Source organism: Microcaecilia unicolor, chromosome 2 (genome assembly GCF_901765095.1).
Source record: "Microcaecilia unicolor chromosome 2, aMicUni1.1, whole genome shotgun sequence".
In the NCBI taxonomy this organism is placed as follows: domain Eukaryota; kingdom Metazoa; phylum Chordata; class Amphibia; order Gymnophiona; family Siphonopidae; genus Microcaecilia; species Microcaecilia unicolor.
This window is the reverse complement of record NC_044032.1, coordinates 8,506,965-8,525,675: the sequence shown is the minus strand read 5'-3', so window position 1 is coordinate 8,525,675 and position 18,711 is coordinate 8,506,965. Positions and strand designations below refer to the sequence as shown.

The following is an 18,711-nucleotide window of genomic DNA, read 5'->3' as shown; positions in this document are numbered from 1 at the left end:
GTTTATAAAATAATAAAAGCAAGTGCTTGCGCATTTCAGCTCCAATTATGCGGTGAAAAGGGCTGGAGATGGGAAGGGAGCTCGGACTAGTCAGTCATCTTGCTCGGCATGCAAGCTCCGCCCATGAGGAACAGGTTTCTTGATAAAACTTGTCATGTCATAATGCAGGATGTTCACAATTATTTCAAAGAAATATAGAAATGCAGCTGATAAAGTATCTGTGACCAAAAAAAAAAAAGGAAACCTAGGAATACATACACTAGAGACAAAAGAGTGTAAAGAAATGGCAGGGTGGTATTTTAAGGACTCAAGGGGTAGTGCAGGTGGTGTAAGAAGATAATCATTTTTCTTACCGTCTCTGTTTCAGGCTCCACAGTTTCAAAGCTGAGGCTGGTGGGTGGAATGAATTCCTGTGAAGGAACAGTGGAGGTTTATCACAATGACACCTGGGGAACGGTCTGTGAACATGGCTGGGACATACGTGATGCTGCTGTGGTCTGTAAGCAGATTGGGTGCGGACCTGCCTGGAAAGCCGCATCTGAAGTTCTGAGTGCTGACTCGAGACCGGTTTGGCTGGACAATGTTTTCTGTGCCGGTACAGAGACGGATCTCTCCCTCTGTGGGTCTCAGCTCTTGCTGCAGAATCAGTGCCAGTCTGGACGAAGGGCAAGAGTCGATTGTTCATTCTCAGGTAAAAACCAGTACTCGATGCAATTCTTTTGAAATTTAGGCCGCTTTTTTTCCCCCCTGATTTTTAAATCCTGTAATCTGCATAGTTTCCCTTTGAGGTTTGGACCTGCAAGGTTCACAGGTTTAAAAGTTTCATAAAACTGCGTTTTATAATCATGTGAATTTGTCTGAAAGAAAGCGGAAAGGCACCAAGACAAGTTCTCAGGGTAACCAACCAGTCTGTATTCTGAATAGCCAAATGGTGTGTTCATAAAACTACTACTATTTAGCATTTCTATAGCGCTACAAGGCGTACGCAGCGCTGCACAAACATAGAAGAAAGACAGTCCCTGCTCAAAGAGCTATGTAATAAAAGTGAGCCAAGTATAGGACAATCAAGCCATTGTGACATCACTGATGAGGTTGGCTCTTATTGGTGGCCTGAGGCATTATGACATCACAATATCACCTCTGATTACAAGAGACTACTACTACTACTATTTAGCATTTCTATAGCGCTACAAGGCGTACGCAGCGCTGCACAAACATAGAAGAAAGACAGTCCCTGCTCAAAGAGCTTACAATCTAATAGACAAAAAATAAACGTCTGCTGCAATTTCAGCTGCCTATGCAAAGCCTACTAATTTCAGGCTCACAGAATCTCTGTCCGCGCTTCTTCCTTCCTCAGAGGTTTGGATGACATTTTTTAAATGATCCTGAGGGAAACCATGTCTCACCGATACCAGGAGACTCCAACGAGTAGCACAGTAGGTAAAGAGAGAAAACTAGGTCACTGCAGCAGTGTAGAGGTAGATAGTAGGCAAGTGGTTCGGGAGCTCAGGTCTGCAACACCCGCTTGCTACCTCAGCATCGCGTGATCTCCCCTTTTGGTTCGTTCAAATGCAAAGTGATGCACATTGGGAAGAATAATCTGAATCATAGTTACCTGATACTAGGGCCACCTTAAGAGTATGTACCCAAGAAAAAGATTTAGGTGTCATTGTAGACAATACTCTGAAATCTTCTGCTCAGTCTTAAAAAAAATAATATATAGGATGCGCCTGGCATTCAAATCCCAAAACAGTCTTAAAATACAATCTACAGGATGCTCATCCAAGTGGAAGTAGAGAAACTGCAGAAATCTATCCCCAAAGCAGTCCAACCAAAGAAGGAGAACACACAAGACACACAAATCAGCTGCCCCTCCTCTGGAAAACCTCTGGTGAACTTAATCTGAATTTGAATACATCTTCTAAAAATATTCTCGAAGGATTCTTGCACTCTCGACCCATGCAAGGCTGAACTCCTAAAATCAGCATCACCAATTATAGTAGAACACATATAAACATTAGTAGAAGCCATGCTGAGCCAAGGCACCTGCCCCAGACAGTTAGGGGGGGGGGGGATCATAGTGAAGCCCCCTACTTAAAGGAAAAAAGCTTGACAAAATAAACCATAACAACTACTGACCAGTTACAAACATCCCCCACACTAGCAAAAATTATGGAAGCAACAATGGCCAGTCAACTCCAAGATTGCATGTACCAACCTCAGCTCTTAGACCCTGAACAATCAGGATTCTGCCCTCTTTTTAGCGTCGAGACAGTCCTAGCAGTGTTGATGTCAGAACGCCACCTGCTACTCAATAAGGACTATCAAATCCTTACAACATCCTATATAATATTTTGCACCTCCAACGTTCCATCGCTGTCTGGCTGCCTGGGTTCGTAACATCAAATGACGTCAGCCAGCCTCCAGCGTTCCGTTCCCCCTCACTGCCCCGCCCTCGCGTCAAAACGTAATGACGTCAGAGGGCGGAACAGTAAGAGGGAAGGGAAAGCTGGAGGCAAGCTGAGCTGACGTTGGGCAGACACGGAACCGCCAGGTACCCAGCGGATGGCACAGCACATAAATTTATATATAACAGAAAAAACAGGATAATATCTAAAAAAGAAAAGGACACAAAACACACAGACAGTGCAATCACTGTCACACACTCTCGCTCTCTCTCACACACACAGAGTCTGTCTGTGTGTGTCTCTCTCTCACACACTCACACAAAGTCTGTCTCTCACACACACACACATTCTCTTTCTCAATAACACACACACTCTCACTCTCACACACTCTGTCTCTATGTCTCACACACACACTCTATCTCTCTCGCAAACACACACACTCTATCTCTCTCACAAACACACTCTCTCTCTAACACATTGTCTCTCTCTCACACACACAATCTCTCTCTGTCACACACACTCTCTCTCTCACACACACACACACTCTCTCTCACACACACTCACTCTCTCTCTCACACACACACTCAGTTTTCACTAAAATATTGTTTATAAAGAAATCTTGCAAATGTAAACAAGCATTATACTTCTAATAAAATTTTTTTAATTTCTGCATACTCTTTAGCTTTTTGGAAATATACTATAAATAAAAATTAAAACACAAAGATTAAAAACCCTGGACCATATTACTCATTATACACCCTTCCCAATTATTCTTTATCATCACAGCACATTCTTCCTAACAGTTCCCTTAAAAACATAATCACCATTAGATGATAACCTTGTTAGCACCCGTTTCATTGGTTTGAGAAACAGGCCTTTTTTACTAGTAGTAACATAATAACATAGTAAGTGATGGCAGATAAAGACCTGAATGGTCTATCTGGTCTGCCCAACAGTCTCATTCATTCTTAATTCAAGATTAAATCAACAATGATCATGATATTATATACTTGATCATGGTCTTCCTTTGTTGTTTCAGGGACATAGACTGTAGAAGTCCGCTCAGCTCTGTCCTTATGTTCCATCTACTGGAGATGCTGTCAAAGCCCTCTCCAGCCTATCCAAATCCATCTTGTCATTTGTAGAACACAGCAGGGGCGTAGCCAGACTTCGGTGGGAGGGGGGTCCAGAGCCCGAGGTGAGGGGGCACAGGAAGGGAGGGGGGCCCGGCGCTGCTTAAGTTTAGCTTTTTATTTTCAGTTTTTAATTTAGTGAAGGGTGGAAGCGGGGAACAGCGGCGATCTGGGGGGGGGGGGGCAAGGCTGTCCATACAGGACGCTTCTGACGAGCGCCTTTGCCCCCTCCCGATCCTTTTTTATGGTATGTTTATTTTTTTAGTAATGCAGGGGAAAGCGGGGAGCCAGTGTTTGTGGTGTTTTTATTTTTTTCTCACTTTTCATGTTTAAACATGCCAGCTTTGATTTTTCTGGTACGGGGGGCAGCGGGGAGATGACAGCTCAGGCCTTTACGACTGGTCTGACCACACGTTAAATATGTTGCGGAAAATGATTCGGTGTAATCGTCCGTATTGTTAGTGCATCCCGAATCGCCCACATTACAATGGTAGTTACTCCGTTTTCGTTAGCTGCTTGCTTCGTTGGAAAAAGGCCTTTAATGCATGCAACGGTTAGGAATTTCCATCTTTAAAGGGTTGTTAGAGGGTCGTTAAGATTTAGTGCATCTAGCCCTTAGTATTTTTGGAAAGAGTAAACATGCAATTCACCTCTACCCATTCCATTCCACTCAGTAATTTATAGACCTCTATCATGTCTCCCTTCAGCTGTCTCTTCTCCAAGCTGAAGAGCCCCAGCCACTTTGGCCTTTCCTCATAGAGAAGTCCTCCCATCCCCTTTATCATTTTTGTTGCCCTTCTCTATACCTTTTCTAGAATATAAGAACATAAGAATAGCCATTCTGGGTCAGACCAATAGTCCATCTAGCCCAGTATCCTGTTTCCAATAGTGGCTAATCCATGTCACAAGTATCTGACAAAAACCCAAATAGTAGCAACAACTCCAAGACAAGCACTGGCTTCCCCATGTCAGTCTCAATAGCAGACTATGGACTTATCCTCCAGGAACTTGTCCAAACCTTTTTAAAACCCAGCTATGCTAACCGCTGTTACCACATCCTCCAGCAATGAGTTCCAGAGCTTAACTATTCATTGTGAAAAATATTTCCTCCTATTTGTTTTAAAAGTATTTCCTTGTAACTTCATTGAGTGTCCCCTAGTCTTTGTAAATTTTGAAAGAGTAAACATCAATTCACTTCTAATCCTTCTACACCGCTCAAGAGTTTGTAGACCTCAATCATATCCCCCCTCATCTGTTTCTTTTCCATGCTGAAGAGCCCTAACCTCTTTAGCCTTTCCTCATATGAGAAGAGTTCCATCCCCTTTATCATTTGGGTCGCTCTTCTTTGAACCTTTTCTAATTCTGCAATATCTTTATTGAGATACGGCAACCAGAATTGAACGCAATACTCAAGGTGAGGTCACATCATAGAGCGATACATAGTAACATAGTAGATGACGGCAGAAAAAGACCTGCACGGTCCATCCAGTCTGCCCAACAAGATAACTCATATTTGCTGCTTTTTGTGTATACCCTACTTTGATTTGTACCTGTGCTCTTCAGGGCACAGACCGTATAAGTCTGCCCAGCGCTATCCCCGCCTCCCAACCACCGGCTCTGGCACAGACTGTACAAGTCTGTCCAGCACTATCCCCGCCTCCCAACCACCAGTCCCGCTTCCCACCACCGGCTCTGGCACAGACCGTATGTCTGCCCAGCCCTATCCCCGCCTCCCAACCACCAGCCAACCACAGAGGCATAATAATATTCTTAATCTTATTTACCATCCTTTTCCTAATAATTCCTAGCATCCTGTTTGCTTTTTTTGGCTGCCGCCACACACTGGGCAAAAGATTTCATCATATTATCTACATTGACACCTAGATCATTTTCTTGGGTGCTGACTCCTAAGGTGGACCCTCGCATCAGAAACAAACTCCAACGTAGTTTAATACTTTCTAATTTCAGTTTTTAATACTAAACGCAGTCAAACTATTGTGCATATTTTATTTTCACTTTAATATATTGTAGAATTCATACAATGTCAGACAAACATTTTTGTAATTTGTAAAAGTGGTCAACTTTAAAACTTTTTGGGGAATGCATGATTTTTAAAAACTATCTAGTGTGTACGTTTTAATTACTTGGCATCATTTTGCAAAGATTTTTTCAGCTAGTCCCCTACTTTTACAGCTTTGACAAGAGGAGGAGTAGCCTAGTGGTTAGTGCAATGGACTCACTGGGTTCAATTCCCACTGCAGCTCCTTGTGACCCTGGGCAAGTCACTTAACCCTCCATTGTCCCAGGTACAAATAAGTACCTGTATATTTTTATTTTATTTATTTTTGTTACATTTGTACCCCGCGCTTTCCCACTCATGGCAGGCTCAATGCGGCTTACATATTATATACAGGTACTTATTTGTACCTGGGGCAATGGAGGGTTAAGTGACTTGCCCAGAGTCACAAGGAGCTGCCTGTGCCTGAAGTGGGAATCAAACTCAGTCCCTCAGTTCCCCAGGACCAAAGTCCACCACCCTAACCACTAGGCCACTCCTAGTGAATGTAGTTGGAAAAACCACAGAAAGGCGGTATATAATTCCCTTTCCCTATATTCTTGGGTTTTTTTTTGTGCTGGAATCAGAGCATTTTTCTTCGTTAGTAGAGAATATGGGTCTGCTTGGGAGAAGAAGTGTTGAGCATGTCTTAGTTTCCTTTTGTCTTGCAGGTTTCTCCAATGCGCGTCTGGTGAACGGAAGCAGCCATTGTGAAGGACGGCTGGAGGTTTATTATCATGACCAATGGAGCACAGTATGCAATCATTTCTGGGATTTCCGAGATGCTGCCGTGGTGTGTAAGCAGTTGGGATGTGGATCTGCCATGGAAACTCCAGAGTCAAATCCTTTTGGCTCTGGTTCTGGCCCAATGTGGTTGAAGAGAGCTGTCTGCAGTGGGTCAGAGTCACACCTCTCCCAGTGTGGATCCTGGACAGCGCAGCAGTTTCTCTGCAAGAGCTTAGATTCTGTCGGAGTCATCTGCTCCGGAGCAGACACTGGTGCGTATCACTGAATTTGTTTTTCCTTAATCTCCTGCTAGACCTGTCCAGACTAGAGGGTTGTGTGCCCCTATCAACAAATGAAGGCAAAAAACTAGAACTTTCCAGTGATATTACAAGCAGTAAACGGCGTGGTAGAGCCCTGGAACTTGCCAGTATTCTCTACATTCAGCAGATGGCAGTGTGGATTACTGCAGCACAGTTTTTCTCTTTTTTTTTTTCTTTGGAAGTTGAGTCTACTACTACTATTAAACATTTCTATAGCGCTACTAGACTTACGCAGCGCTGTACAAATTAACATGAAAAAGACAGTCCCTGCTCAACAGAGCTTACAATCTAAATTGGACAGACGAACAGACAGCTAGGGGTGGGGAAATTGCAGTGGTAGGGGTGATAAGTGAGGGTGTTGAGTAAGAGAGTCATGGTTAGGAGTCGAAAGCAGTAGCAAAGAGGTGGGCTTTAAGCCTAGACTTGAAGACAGCCAGAGACTGAGCCTGACGTACCGGCTCAGGGAGTCTATTCCAGGCATAGGGAGCAGCGAGATAGAAGGAACGGAGCCGGGAGTTAGCAGTGGGGGAGAAGGGGGACGACAGGAGACATTTACCCAGCGAACGGAGTTCACGGGGAGGAGTGTAGGGAGAGATGAGAGCGGAAAGGTACTGAGGAGCTGCGGGGTGGATGCACTTGTAGGTCAAAAGGAGAAGTTTGAACCGTATGCAGAAGCGGATAGGGAGCCAGTGAAGCGACTTGAGGAGAGGGCTAACGTGAGTATAGCGACTCTGGCGGAGTTCTAGTGAGTAGGGGAAGCTTTCAGTTAGCTCCTACCCCAAGGTAGGACCTGTGGGTCTCAGCCTAATGGGCCGATGATCAGAAGCAAACGCAGGTGCTAGAGGCTGTTAGTGCCATACTAGCACCTGCATTTGCTACCACCCCATAATCAGAGCCCCTGAGCACGTGAAACAACGTGCTTGCGGGCTCTGAATGCAACTAGCATGCAAATGCATGCAAAACAGGGCTTTTAGTGCAAGTAGCATGCAAATGCATGCTGAACCTATTCCTCCCCAATGATCAGCGAGCAGTGTGCCACACATTGGTGTGCCGTCCACGGCAAACCCTATGCCAGCTCGAAACTGGCGTTAGGGTTTGCAGACCATTGGAGAGGAATGGTGAGCCCTGTCCAGCATGCATTTGCATTCTAGCAGGCCCCCCCCCCCATTAACCCCAATGCAGCAGCCCATGCCCCTCCCTCGCAGGAGCACCGACCCCCCCCCCCCAGCAACATGGGGGCTGGACTTCCAGTTCCCCCAATCCCCCCCCCCCCCCGACACAGGTTCAGGGGGGCTGGAGATCTGGTGGGTCTCCAGCCCCCCCCAACCCCCCATGGCATCCCCTCACATGGAGCCCTGGTGGCTCAGTGGGCCGTGAGTCAATCCTCTCCCCGACCTGGTGCTCTAGCAGCCCTTCCCCACCCCCTACCTTCATTGGAGGAGGGATGTGACCTCCCTCCTCTTCCATTGGCGTCGCTTTGAAAATGGCGCTTTACCGCCCCTATGATCAGAGATAATAGCATGCAAATTTAAGCATGCTATTATCTCTGATCATAGGGTAAAAGTGCGGGAGGATTGTGCCTGAGCATGCATCCTGAGATGCACTGGGTAGGGCTTCACACCATATTTTTAGAGCGCTGTTTGGAACAATGCGGGGCTTTCGATCATCTGCCCATCTGCTACGAAATTAGTAAACGGTATTGAATGCAAAAATTATAAGGACAGGCTTATGAACCTCAACATGTATATGCTGGAAGAGAGGAGAGAGAGAGGAGACATGATAGAAAGTTTAAATATCTCAAGGGCATTTATGTACAGGAAGAGAGCCTTTTTCAAATGGAGAGCTCTGGAATGAGGGGGCATATAACAAAGTTAAGAGGGAATAGGCTTAGGAAGTATTATTTCACAGAAAGGGTGGTGGAGGCGTGGAATGGCCTCCCGGTGGAGGTAGTGGAGTCGAGGACTGTTCCAGAATTTTAAAAGGCATGGGATAAGCATGTGGGATCGCTTAGGAACAGGTAGAATTGGGGGTTACAGAGGATGGGCAGACTGGATGGGTCATATGGCCTTTATCTGCCGTCATGTTTCTATGTTTCTAAGTGAGCTAGAGATTCCTGGTATGGGTCATCTAGGGCCTTATTTATTTATTTATTTGTAACACTTATACCCCGCACTTTCCCACTTATTAGCAGGTTCAGTGAGGCTTACATAATATAACAGGTTTACAAAATAACATAAAATGGATAACAGCTGTAATATATTGTATAAAGAGGTGGACAATTAGATATGGGTAAGTAAGATGGGTAAGGAAGGAGGGTGGTAGAGGAAGGGAATAGGAGGGGAGTATATTGGGGTAGTGTTGTTAATTAAAGAAGAATGTATAATAAGGGTTGGCAGGAGGATAAATTCAGAAAGGATTAAATAGGGAAGCATATTTCAAGTTCTGTTTTATAGTCTAATCCGGGCAGCGCAGATGGACTTCTAATTTAAGTCAGGTCATTTGTATAGGCTTGCTTGAAGAGGTAAGTTTTTAGCAGCTTCCGGAAGGGTAGGTGGTCGTTGACTATTCAAATACATCTTGGTAAGGCGTTCCAGAGTTGGCTGCCTATGACAGAGAAGTTGGATGCATAATATGTTTTGTACTTAATTCCTTTACAGTTGGGAAGATGTAAATTTAGATAAGTATGAGAAGATCTAGAGTCATTCCTGGGTGGAAGGTCAATCAGATTGTACATGTAGCGTGGGGATTCTCCATAGATAATCTTATGAATCAGCATGTGGACTTTGAAATGAATTCGTTCCACAATAGGGAGCCACTGAAGCTTTACATGGAGAGGTGTTGCGCTCTCAAACCGTGACTTACCAAAAATAAGTCTGGCTGCCGTGTTCTGGGCGGTTTGGAGTTTTTTTCACGATTTGGGCCTTGCATCCAATGAAAATGCTATTGCAGAAGTCAACGTGGGTAAGTACAGTGGATTGGACCAAATTGCAGAAGGTTTTTAAGGGAAGATTGGAAAATCACGCAAAAGCTACGACAAAGAAAACGTTTAACATGATGTGGATGCTGAAGCACCTGAAACCCTGAGTTAAATGTTTGTCTAATAATACTCCTAAAATGTTTAGGTTATCAGATATGGGGATGCTGACGTCAAGGGTGTTGAGTGTAGTCAGAGTGAGTGTAGAGTACTGGGATGTAAGGATTAAACATTGTGTTTTCTCCTTATTCAATTTCATTTTAAAAGCATTGGCCCAAGAGGCTAAGATGTTCATTCCATTGATTATTTTATCGGAGATTTCTGCTAAGTTGGATTTGAAGGGGATGAAAATAGTAACATTATCTGCATAAATGAAAGGATTAAGGCCAAATTTAGATAAGGACTTGGCTAGAGGGATCATCATAAGGTTGAAAAGGATCGGGGAAAGAGGTGATCCTTGGGGTACCTCGCATTTTGATGACCAGGGAGACAAGGTTGATGTGGATGATTTGACTCGATAGGATCTTGAGGTGATGAAACCTTTTATCCATCTGATGATGTTTCTGCCGATTCCAAGTTTGTTAAATGCACTAGACAGGTCAAATTACAAAAGGAGGACTTTGTTTCCAAATGATATTTCATTTTTAAATTTGGATATTAAGGTGAGTAATACCATTTCTGTGCTGTGGGCAGGTCAAAAGCCCGATTGCGACCCATGAAGGATGGAGAACTTTTGTATGAATTCGTTGAGTTGGGAGGTTACTCTGTTTTCCAGCAGTTTGATCAATAGAGGTATTATGAAGGGTCTCCTTTGGTTGACTCCCTCTCCCCCTTTTATATCTTCTTTTGGTTTCTGATCCTGTAGTGGCAGTAATTTTTTCTGTTAGATTTTCTTATGAAAGCCTTTTATTGTGGATTTATTTGAGTGAGTGAGAGAGAGAGAGAGAGAAATTTGATTCCTTGGCTTAATTTGTTGTAATGACTTGACCTGGGGAAAGCTTGAGGTTTAAGCAGAGATGTGGGGTGTTTGGGAACTGGAAGGTAAGTTGTGTGGGTAGCTGCTTTTGCTCAGTTTGGAATGAGAGAAGACTCCTTCACTTTTGGGGAAGTTTTTCAAGGATCCTGCTAATGCAATTTGGACTAGAGAGCGTGGTTTCTATATCGTAGTTTAAATTGCCTAGAAAAATTTTTAAAAGACAAGCTTTTAACAAAAACATTGTTCTGGAAACAACAAATGGAATTATAATCATATTGACTTACTATGAACTTGGCGCTAACTTTACATCCCTGCTTTCAAAGATGGCGCTCGTAATGATAATGAATGCCAACTCAGAAGAACCGGAAGTATTTAAAGCAAGCATGACCCGGAACCTAAAAAAAATGCCTGCCTGTCCATAGCAGTATTTAAACCCTGTGGCTCAACCATGTGTAATCTATTTATCTAGCGTTGTTTACGTTGAGCTTAAGAACAGTAGTTTGAAAAGTGATTTATTGATGAGGTTTATGTTTAAGTGAAGCTAAACCATGTTGAATTATTTGTTTAAAAACACATGGGAATATGATAAATTATTAAATGTATAACCGCTATATATTGCACACGCTGAATTTATTTGGAAAATAGAGAAGATTTTTTGACCAATGATGGTAGTTTGAATGTAAGGTTCTTCCATGGTCTCCTTATTATGGAACCATGAGAGCCACTGAGGTCTTTTTCCGTCTATTCTAGCACTATATCGTGTAAAATGTGTTTTATGGATGGTAAGCTGGCCATGGACTCCTCGCTATGGCGAGGGTAGATGGACAACTACCCACTGGGTACCTTGGAAGGCTATGGTTTATGGCCATCTGACTCCTTATCACTGTAAAGGTATCTAAACTCTTTATAGTAATCATCTTTGTTGCAAGGTAACACTAATGTCTTAGATTTTCTATAAGAATGAGAGAAGACAGAAGGTAAAGATATGTATTTATTTATGCTTATCCAAGAAGACAGGAGGAGCCTCCACGGAAAGTCAAAGCAAAACAGCAAAAGTAGAGGCTGACAAATGCGCAAACCAATAGGGAGATAATATCAAAAACCAGTTTATTCAGAATATTCATATCAATATCAAGAACCCGACACGGTCCGTGTTTCGGCGCCAAAGCGCCTGCCTCAGGGGTCACAATCAACTTTCTCTGAGAAGAAGCTGATAGGCTTGAATTCCTTTATGTATGCAAGTTAATCCACAGAGAGAACAAAAGAACAGCCAACACCATGTTTTTTTTTCCTTGTCACATGGTGTTTGCTGATCGGTTGGCTGTTCTTTTGTTCTCTCTGTGGATTAACTTGCGTACATAAAGGAATTCAAGCCTATCAGCTTCTTCTCAGAGAAAGTTGATTGTGACCCCTGAGGCAGGCGCTTTGGTGCCGAAACATGGACTGTGTCAGGTCCTTGATATTGATATGAATATATATTATATTTTTTTACATTTGTACCCCGTGCTTTTCCCACTCATGGCAGGCTCTATGTGGTGGGCAATGGAGGGTTAAGTGACTTGCCCAGAGTCACAAGGAGCTGCCTGTGCTGGGAATTGAACTCAGTTCCCCAGGACCAAAGTCCACCACCCTAACCACTAGGCCACTCCTCCTCCATTCTGAACAAACTGGTTTTTGATATTATCTCCCTATTGGTTTGCGCATTTGTCAGCCTCTACTTTTGCTTTTTACTTATGCTTACCAATACAAGGCAATGCAATCAGGGACATCAATCAAACAACAGTTCAGAGGGACAGAACTTCTGGCAGCAACTCAGCTTCTTCTCTCCATTGCTCAAATCTGACCCTATATTTATACAGCTCTTGCCCCATTGGAAAGTATCAGGCTCATTATCTTCTATGGGAGCCTGGTCACGCACGGAAAGTTTTCCAACCGCAACTTCTTCTTTTTCACTTTTTTTTCTACTTCTAAGTTCCTGTTTTTAACACCTGGCTTTGTGGTAAACACTTTTTTCCCCCCTTCCTGTCACTTTGAAATATACTCCATTTTATAATAACTCAGCATCCATTTTGTTCTCAGTTTCTTAACCTAACTTTTCCAAATTACAGCATTTAGGCTTTGTTCTTTTGGCCTTTCTCAGGTGTTCACATTAGGTCTTGCTATTCCAGCAAGTCCTTACTCACTTAGCCATAAGTCTGTAGATTTGGCTAGTATTTTAACAGCCTGAGCTCTAGGTTTAGCCTCCCACCCTTCCGGTGGTGGTGGGGGGGCTCCTATCTGTAATATAATTATACATTCCCCACTTGTCATTGGGGAGGGGGGGTTAGCAGGCAGTATATTCAGGAATCAGTTTGTGTTTGCATATGTCTGACACATGTCTCCCATTTGGCAGAAGACACAGCCTTCACAAGCGGCAGTGGTAGGGTTGCAGGTAGTTGAAGGTAATATGGCAGAGGGTCCTTTAGCAGAGGGCTCCTCCATAATAGGGCCAAAGCTGTATTCTAAAGGCTTTGGGTGCCCTGCATTTGTCTCAGGCAGAGTTAGGCTCTGATCATACGGAGGATCAAAAGATAGGGCTTTGGGTCACTTTGCCATAGAGGGTTAGAGACACTAAAAGCATCCTAGGCTGACTATTGAGGTCTTTGGTGTTGACCCAGTATCTGATTTTTCATTGGTTGATGTTTGGTTGGCTGATGAGGGCCAAGTCCCTTTGGGATCCTTTCCCCAGAGGAAGGAAAGCTATCTCAAGTCAAGGGTAATAAATCATCAGTTTTCTATTTGTTCCATAAAATGGAGTTTTGTTATTATAGAGTGACAATGTCCCTGAGGATGGGGGTTCCTTCATCTGAGGAGGGAGGTGCATCGTTGAGGGTCTCTACAGATTGCCTAAATCTTTCCACTCCAGAAAGCCCACAGGAAGATGGTCTTCTTGGAACAGAATGTTTCTGAGATGGTTTTAATTTTGGATTAAAAGGAATCTTTATTCCTTACCTTAACTAGATATGGACATTTGTTCCATCTTCCTTGGACTGACATGGCTATTATGGTGGTCACATGCAAAGCCACCTTTCTGGCAGAGGGAGAAAAGAAAAGGTTGAAGTATTTCTCAAGTAGGGCATTCTTTTCGTTGACATTATGTATGAAGGTGCCAATATGTGGTTGATACATTTCTTGTGCTTTTCTGAGGTGGATCCAGCAATTTCTTGGAAGTCCAGAGACAGCCTGGTGGATTCTGAAATTACTGAGAATCATATCCAGTGTACCTGAATATGTCACCTTGAGCAACTACTGGAAAAGGTGTGAGCAAACTGTAAATAAATAAATTCCTGTTTTCTTCTTCTAAAGGCTCCATAGTTAGAGCTCATTTTAAGCATTGGGGAAAATTTCAGTAAAGGAAGAGGAAGTTTTCTTGTGCCTTCTTTTCATCAAGCAGGTTCCATAACACTCATCCATTCTGGAGTGCCCAAAAGTCCCAGGAAGGGGGCAGTTCCTTTCCTATAAGAGCCAAAGAAGTCCAGTTAGTTACAGTTAGCCTGTGAAAGTGCCTGAAACTGTTTTACCATGAGTGGGTCCATATTACTACTGATCAGTGGCTGCTTGATGTGGTTAACCACAAAAAGAGGAAGGATACTGTGACTCTAACTCAAAAGATGAACATCAACAAGTGAAGAGTCCAGTGTAAATACTTAAATAGAAGAAGAAAATACTTGAGAATAAAGGAATATCTGGAATTTTAATGCATCGTGTTGATTATTAAAGTATTTACACTGGACTCTTCACTTGTTGATGGTTGATGTGGTTGCCACAGTTATGTCTTATTAAAGAAACCCACTTATGATGCCTTTATAGTTTCTCCCTATAGAGTTGTGGAAATGAGGGAGGTAGTTGCTGAAACCTTGCAGAGATGTGTGAATTTGGAAGTGAAGATGTTCTACCCCACCCATCAAACATGTGTCTGGGCGGCTTACAAAATAAAAAGAAAGGATGAAGAAGAAAGAAAAAGTGGAGATATAAACGAAGACAGGACATATTACACTAACAACAATAGGAGCGGAGGATGAACTACAAAATTAGCAGGAAAGAAGGGGGGGGGGGGAGAGATGCAAAACCAAATCAGTACCATTTGAGAAGCAAGGGCAGGGTCATTACTCCAAATCTTTTGTGGATCCCCCCGTCATTTTATACCATATTGGATCTCAAAGGCATAAGTATTTCTTTTCACATCTCTCATTTGCGTTCCATCATACTGGTGGTCAGGCTGAGAGAATTTCTAATATCCCTGGACTTGTTCAAAGCATATTTTCACATTTCTATTCAAGATCCTCACAATAGGTTCCTTCAATTCCGTGTTTTCATTCCATACTTTCAGTTCAGAGCACTTCCTTTCAGATTAGCAACAACCACTATCACATTCTCCAAGATACTACTACTACTATTTAGCATTTCTATAGCGCTACAAGCCGTACGCAGCGCTGCACAAACATAGAAGACAGTCCCTGCTCAAAGAGCTTACAATCTAATAGACAAAAAATAAAGCAAACAAATCAATTAATGTGTAGAGGAAAGAGGAGAGGAGGGTAGGTGGAGGTGAGTGGATAGAAGTGGTTAAGAGTCAAAAGCAATGTTAAAGAGGTGGGCTTTCAGTCTAGATTTAAAGGTGGCCAAGGATGGGGCAAGACGTAGGGGCTCAAGCAAGACAGAAGGCGCGAAGTCTGGAGTTGGCAGTAGTGGAGAAGGGAACAAATAAGAAGGATTTATCCATGGAGCGGAGTGCACGGGAAGGGGTGTAGGGAAGGACGAGTGTGGAGAGATACTGGGGAGCAGCAGAGTGAGTACATTTATAGGTTAGTAGAAGAAGTTTGAACAGGATGCGAAAACGGATAGGGAGCCAGTGAAGCGACTTAAGGAGAGGGGTATTTTGAGTAAAGCGACCCTGGTGTAAGACGAGACGGGCAGCAGAGTTTTGAACCGACTGGAGAGGGGAGAGGTGACTAAGTGGGAGGCCAGCAAGAAGCTGATAATGGTAGTGTAGCCGTGTTTCTTCACAAGGAAGGACACATTTTAGAGCCCTGGTGATTCAGGGCAGTTCAGGTTCTAGAAACTTTGAACTGGGTAGTCAACAACCCCAAGCGTCATCTTGCTCTTTGTGACAGCGCTTGTAGAATAAGCTCAGGTCCCCTTAAGAACACTCCATCACAGGGCCATATTAAGAGAGACCTAGTTCTAGACTGCTTACTTAGAAGGATGTGGTCCAGCCAGGGAAAGTAAAAGTCCAGAGCAGGAAGAAGACAGAGAGGCCCACAACAGGAAGAAACAGCCCTTCAAGGTATCAGTTGTGTATATAGAACCAGTGGTGTGGCCAAGGTAGACACATTCTGATATGAACATCAAAAAATGTTGACTTTGAGACCTGACAAGAAACAGGTCTTTCCTTCCCTGTTCAGTGCTAAACTTTAAAAGTCAATACTTCTGTTCACGTAGTAACTACTTGTAGCCTGGCAGGTGTTACTCCATTTTATACTACTAACAAACATTTCTAAAGCGCTACTAGGGTTACGCAGCGCTGTACAATTCAAACGTAGAAAGGACAGTCCCTGCTCAAAGAGCTTACAATCTAAAAGACAAGAGAACAATCTAAAGACAAGTGAACAAGCTAGAGGACGAGTGAACAGTTAATCTGATAGGGTGGATGGATTGGGGCATTTTATATTTCTCGAGCGGTTAGGCGCCGAAGGCAGCATTGAAGAGGTGAGTTTTGAGCAGAGATTTTATAGTGGGAACTGAGCTGCCTGATGATTATGCTTCTTCCTGAGTTACCAAGTCTACGAAGCAGGCAAACCTCAGTGTACATTTGATGAGAAACCCAATAGAAGAGCTTTGTTTCACTTCTACACTGCAGCTTGACTATGTCTGGGGAGGGTCCACACCCTATATCTGCTCATGCTATCACATGGGGGTGGGATTTGAACTTACTGGTTTAAAAGAAAAGGCAAACCCACTAACCTCCAGGGCTCTGGGCCTTGCTGCAGCCCAGAACCAAGTACTTGGGCTAAAGGGGTAAGCCCTGCCTTAGAGAAGGTCCAGAAAAATTGAAGGCAGAGACAAACAGGCAGGATCTTTTTGTTTTTAACATTGCAATGCTCTAATGCAGTCAGGAAAGCCTGGCCTAGAGTAGCTATTGGAACTGGAGCCACTATTTAGCTTGATAGAAGTCGAGTTATTACACATATTGTAGGCTGAAAGGATCAAGAAACTCCAGAATGGAAGACTGGGATCAAGAATGGGTGAAAGCCAGGATAGCCTTGCAGTAATACACACTGAACAAAGCGGAATCCAAGCCCAGGGAGTGGGTAATATTTCATGATAAGAAAAGCAAGTTCAAAAAGGAGGGAACAGGACAATTACAAGGTATGGAGGTCAAGGAAACTTATTTGTTGCTATTACAGAGACGTGGTTCAATGATTCCCATGAATGGGATGTGACCATACCGGGCTATAATCTTTTTAGGAAGGATAGGGATGGCCGAAGAGGTGGAGGAGTGGCATTGTATATGAAAAACAATATCAGAGCAGCTGAAATGTGGGAATCTGGGGAAAGTAAGAAGCTATATGGATTGTCCTGGAAAGAGAAGATGGAACCTGTATCCACAGGGGTGTTATCTGCAGACCTCCTGCACGAATGGAAGAGCTGGACAAGGATCTGATAGAAAATATTCAAAATCTTGGTATGAAAGGGAAGGTGCTATTGTTAGGAGATTTCAACTTGCCTGATGTGGATTGGAATCTCCAGTCGGCAGAATCAAAGTAGAGATATCATGGATGCATATCAATGTGCCTTGCTCAGTCAAGTGGTGGCGGAACCCATAAGGGAAGGGTTGATGCTGGATCTAATGCTCACAAATGAAGGAATGGTTGCCAATGTCCATGTGAGTGCCCACAAAGTTATTCAAAGTTGTTGAATCGCAAAAGGATTGTGAAAAATTACAAGAGGACCTTACGAGACTGGGAGATTGGGCATCCAAATGGCAGATGACATTTAATGTGAGAAAGTACAAGTGATGCATGTGGGAAAGAGGAACCCGAACTATAGCTACATAACACATTAGGAGTCACCGACCAGAAAAGAGATCTAGGTGTCATTTTTGATGATACGTTGAGTGGTGTGGTAGCCGTGTTAGTCCACTCTTAAGGTTATCAATAGAAATCAAACAAAATAAAACATGGAAAAGAAAATAAGATGATACCTTTTTTATTGGACATAACTTAATACATTTCTTGATTAGCTTTCGAAGGTTGCCCTTCTTCGTCAGATCGGAAATAAGCAAATGTGGTAGCAGATAGTATATATAAGTGAAACATCCAAGCATTACTTTGACAGTCTGACAGGGTGGGGGTGGGTAGGAGATATGCATACCTCCTACCCACCCCCGCCCTGTCAGACTGTCAAAGTAATGCTTGGATGTTTCACTTATATATACTATCTGCTACCACATTTGCTTATTTCCGATCTGACGAAGAAGGGCAACCTTCGAAAGCTAATCAAGAAATGTATTAAGTTATGTCCAATAAAAAAGGTATCATCTTATTTTCTTTTCCATGTTTTATTTTGTTTGATTTCTATTGATGATACGTTGAAACCCTCTGCTCAGTGTGCGGCGGCGGCTAAGATAGCAAATAGAATGTTAAGTATTATTAGGAAAGTAACGGAAAACAAAAATGAAGATGTTATAATGCCTTTGTATTGCTCCATGGTACGACCGCAACTCGAATATTGTGCACAGTTCTGGTTACCGCATCTAAACTAAGATATGGTGGAATTAGAAAAAGGTACAACGAAGGGCAGCGAAAATGATAAATGGATGGGACGACTTCCCTATGAGGAAAGGCTACTACTACTAATTACTACTCTACCTATGAAAATTTATACTTTCTCTGTGTACATCCCTGTGTAAAAATGCTACCAACAATAAAAGCACAGCAACATGGTTGCAAAAACTCATAACTCTGTTTCACTCTGGAACCCTCCCCTCCCTCCACTCTCCTCCATCCCGGACTCACACCCTTTCTTCTGTGACTCCTCTGGCTCCGTCCTCCTCTCTGGTGGCGGCCGCCAGTCCCC

General features: G+C 43.3%; 1 protein-coding gene across 1 annotated transcript in view; it reads left to right on the top strand.

Annotated features, from left to right (window-relative positions):
- The window catches only part of LOC115461775 (CD5 antigen-like), a 73,653-nt gene extending 67,044 nt beyond the window's left edge, over nucleotides 1-6,609 (top strand). Inside the window, exons 6-7 of the mRNA XM_030191820.1 lie at nucleotides 368-691; nucleotides 6,269-6,609. Of these exons, the coding sequence (XP_030047680.1) occupies nucleotides 368-691; nucleotides 6,269-6,609 (665 nt within the window). The remainder of the gene's footprint in view (nucleotides 1-367; nucleotides 692-6,268) is intronic.
- Nucleotides 6,610-18,711: the final 12,102 nt, after the last annotated feature.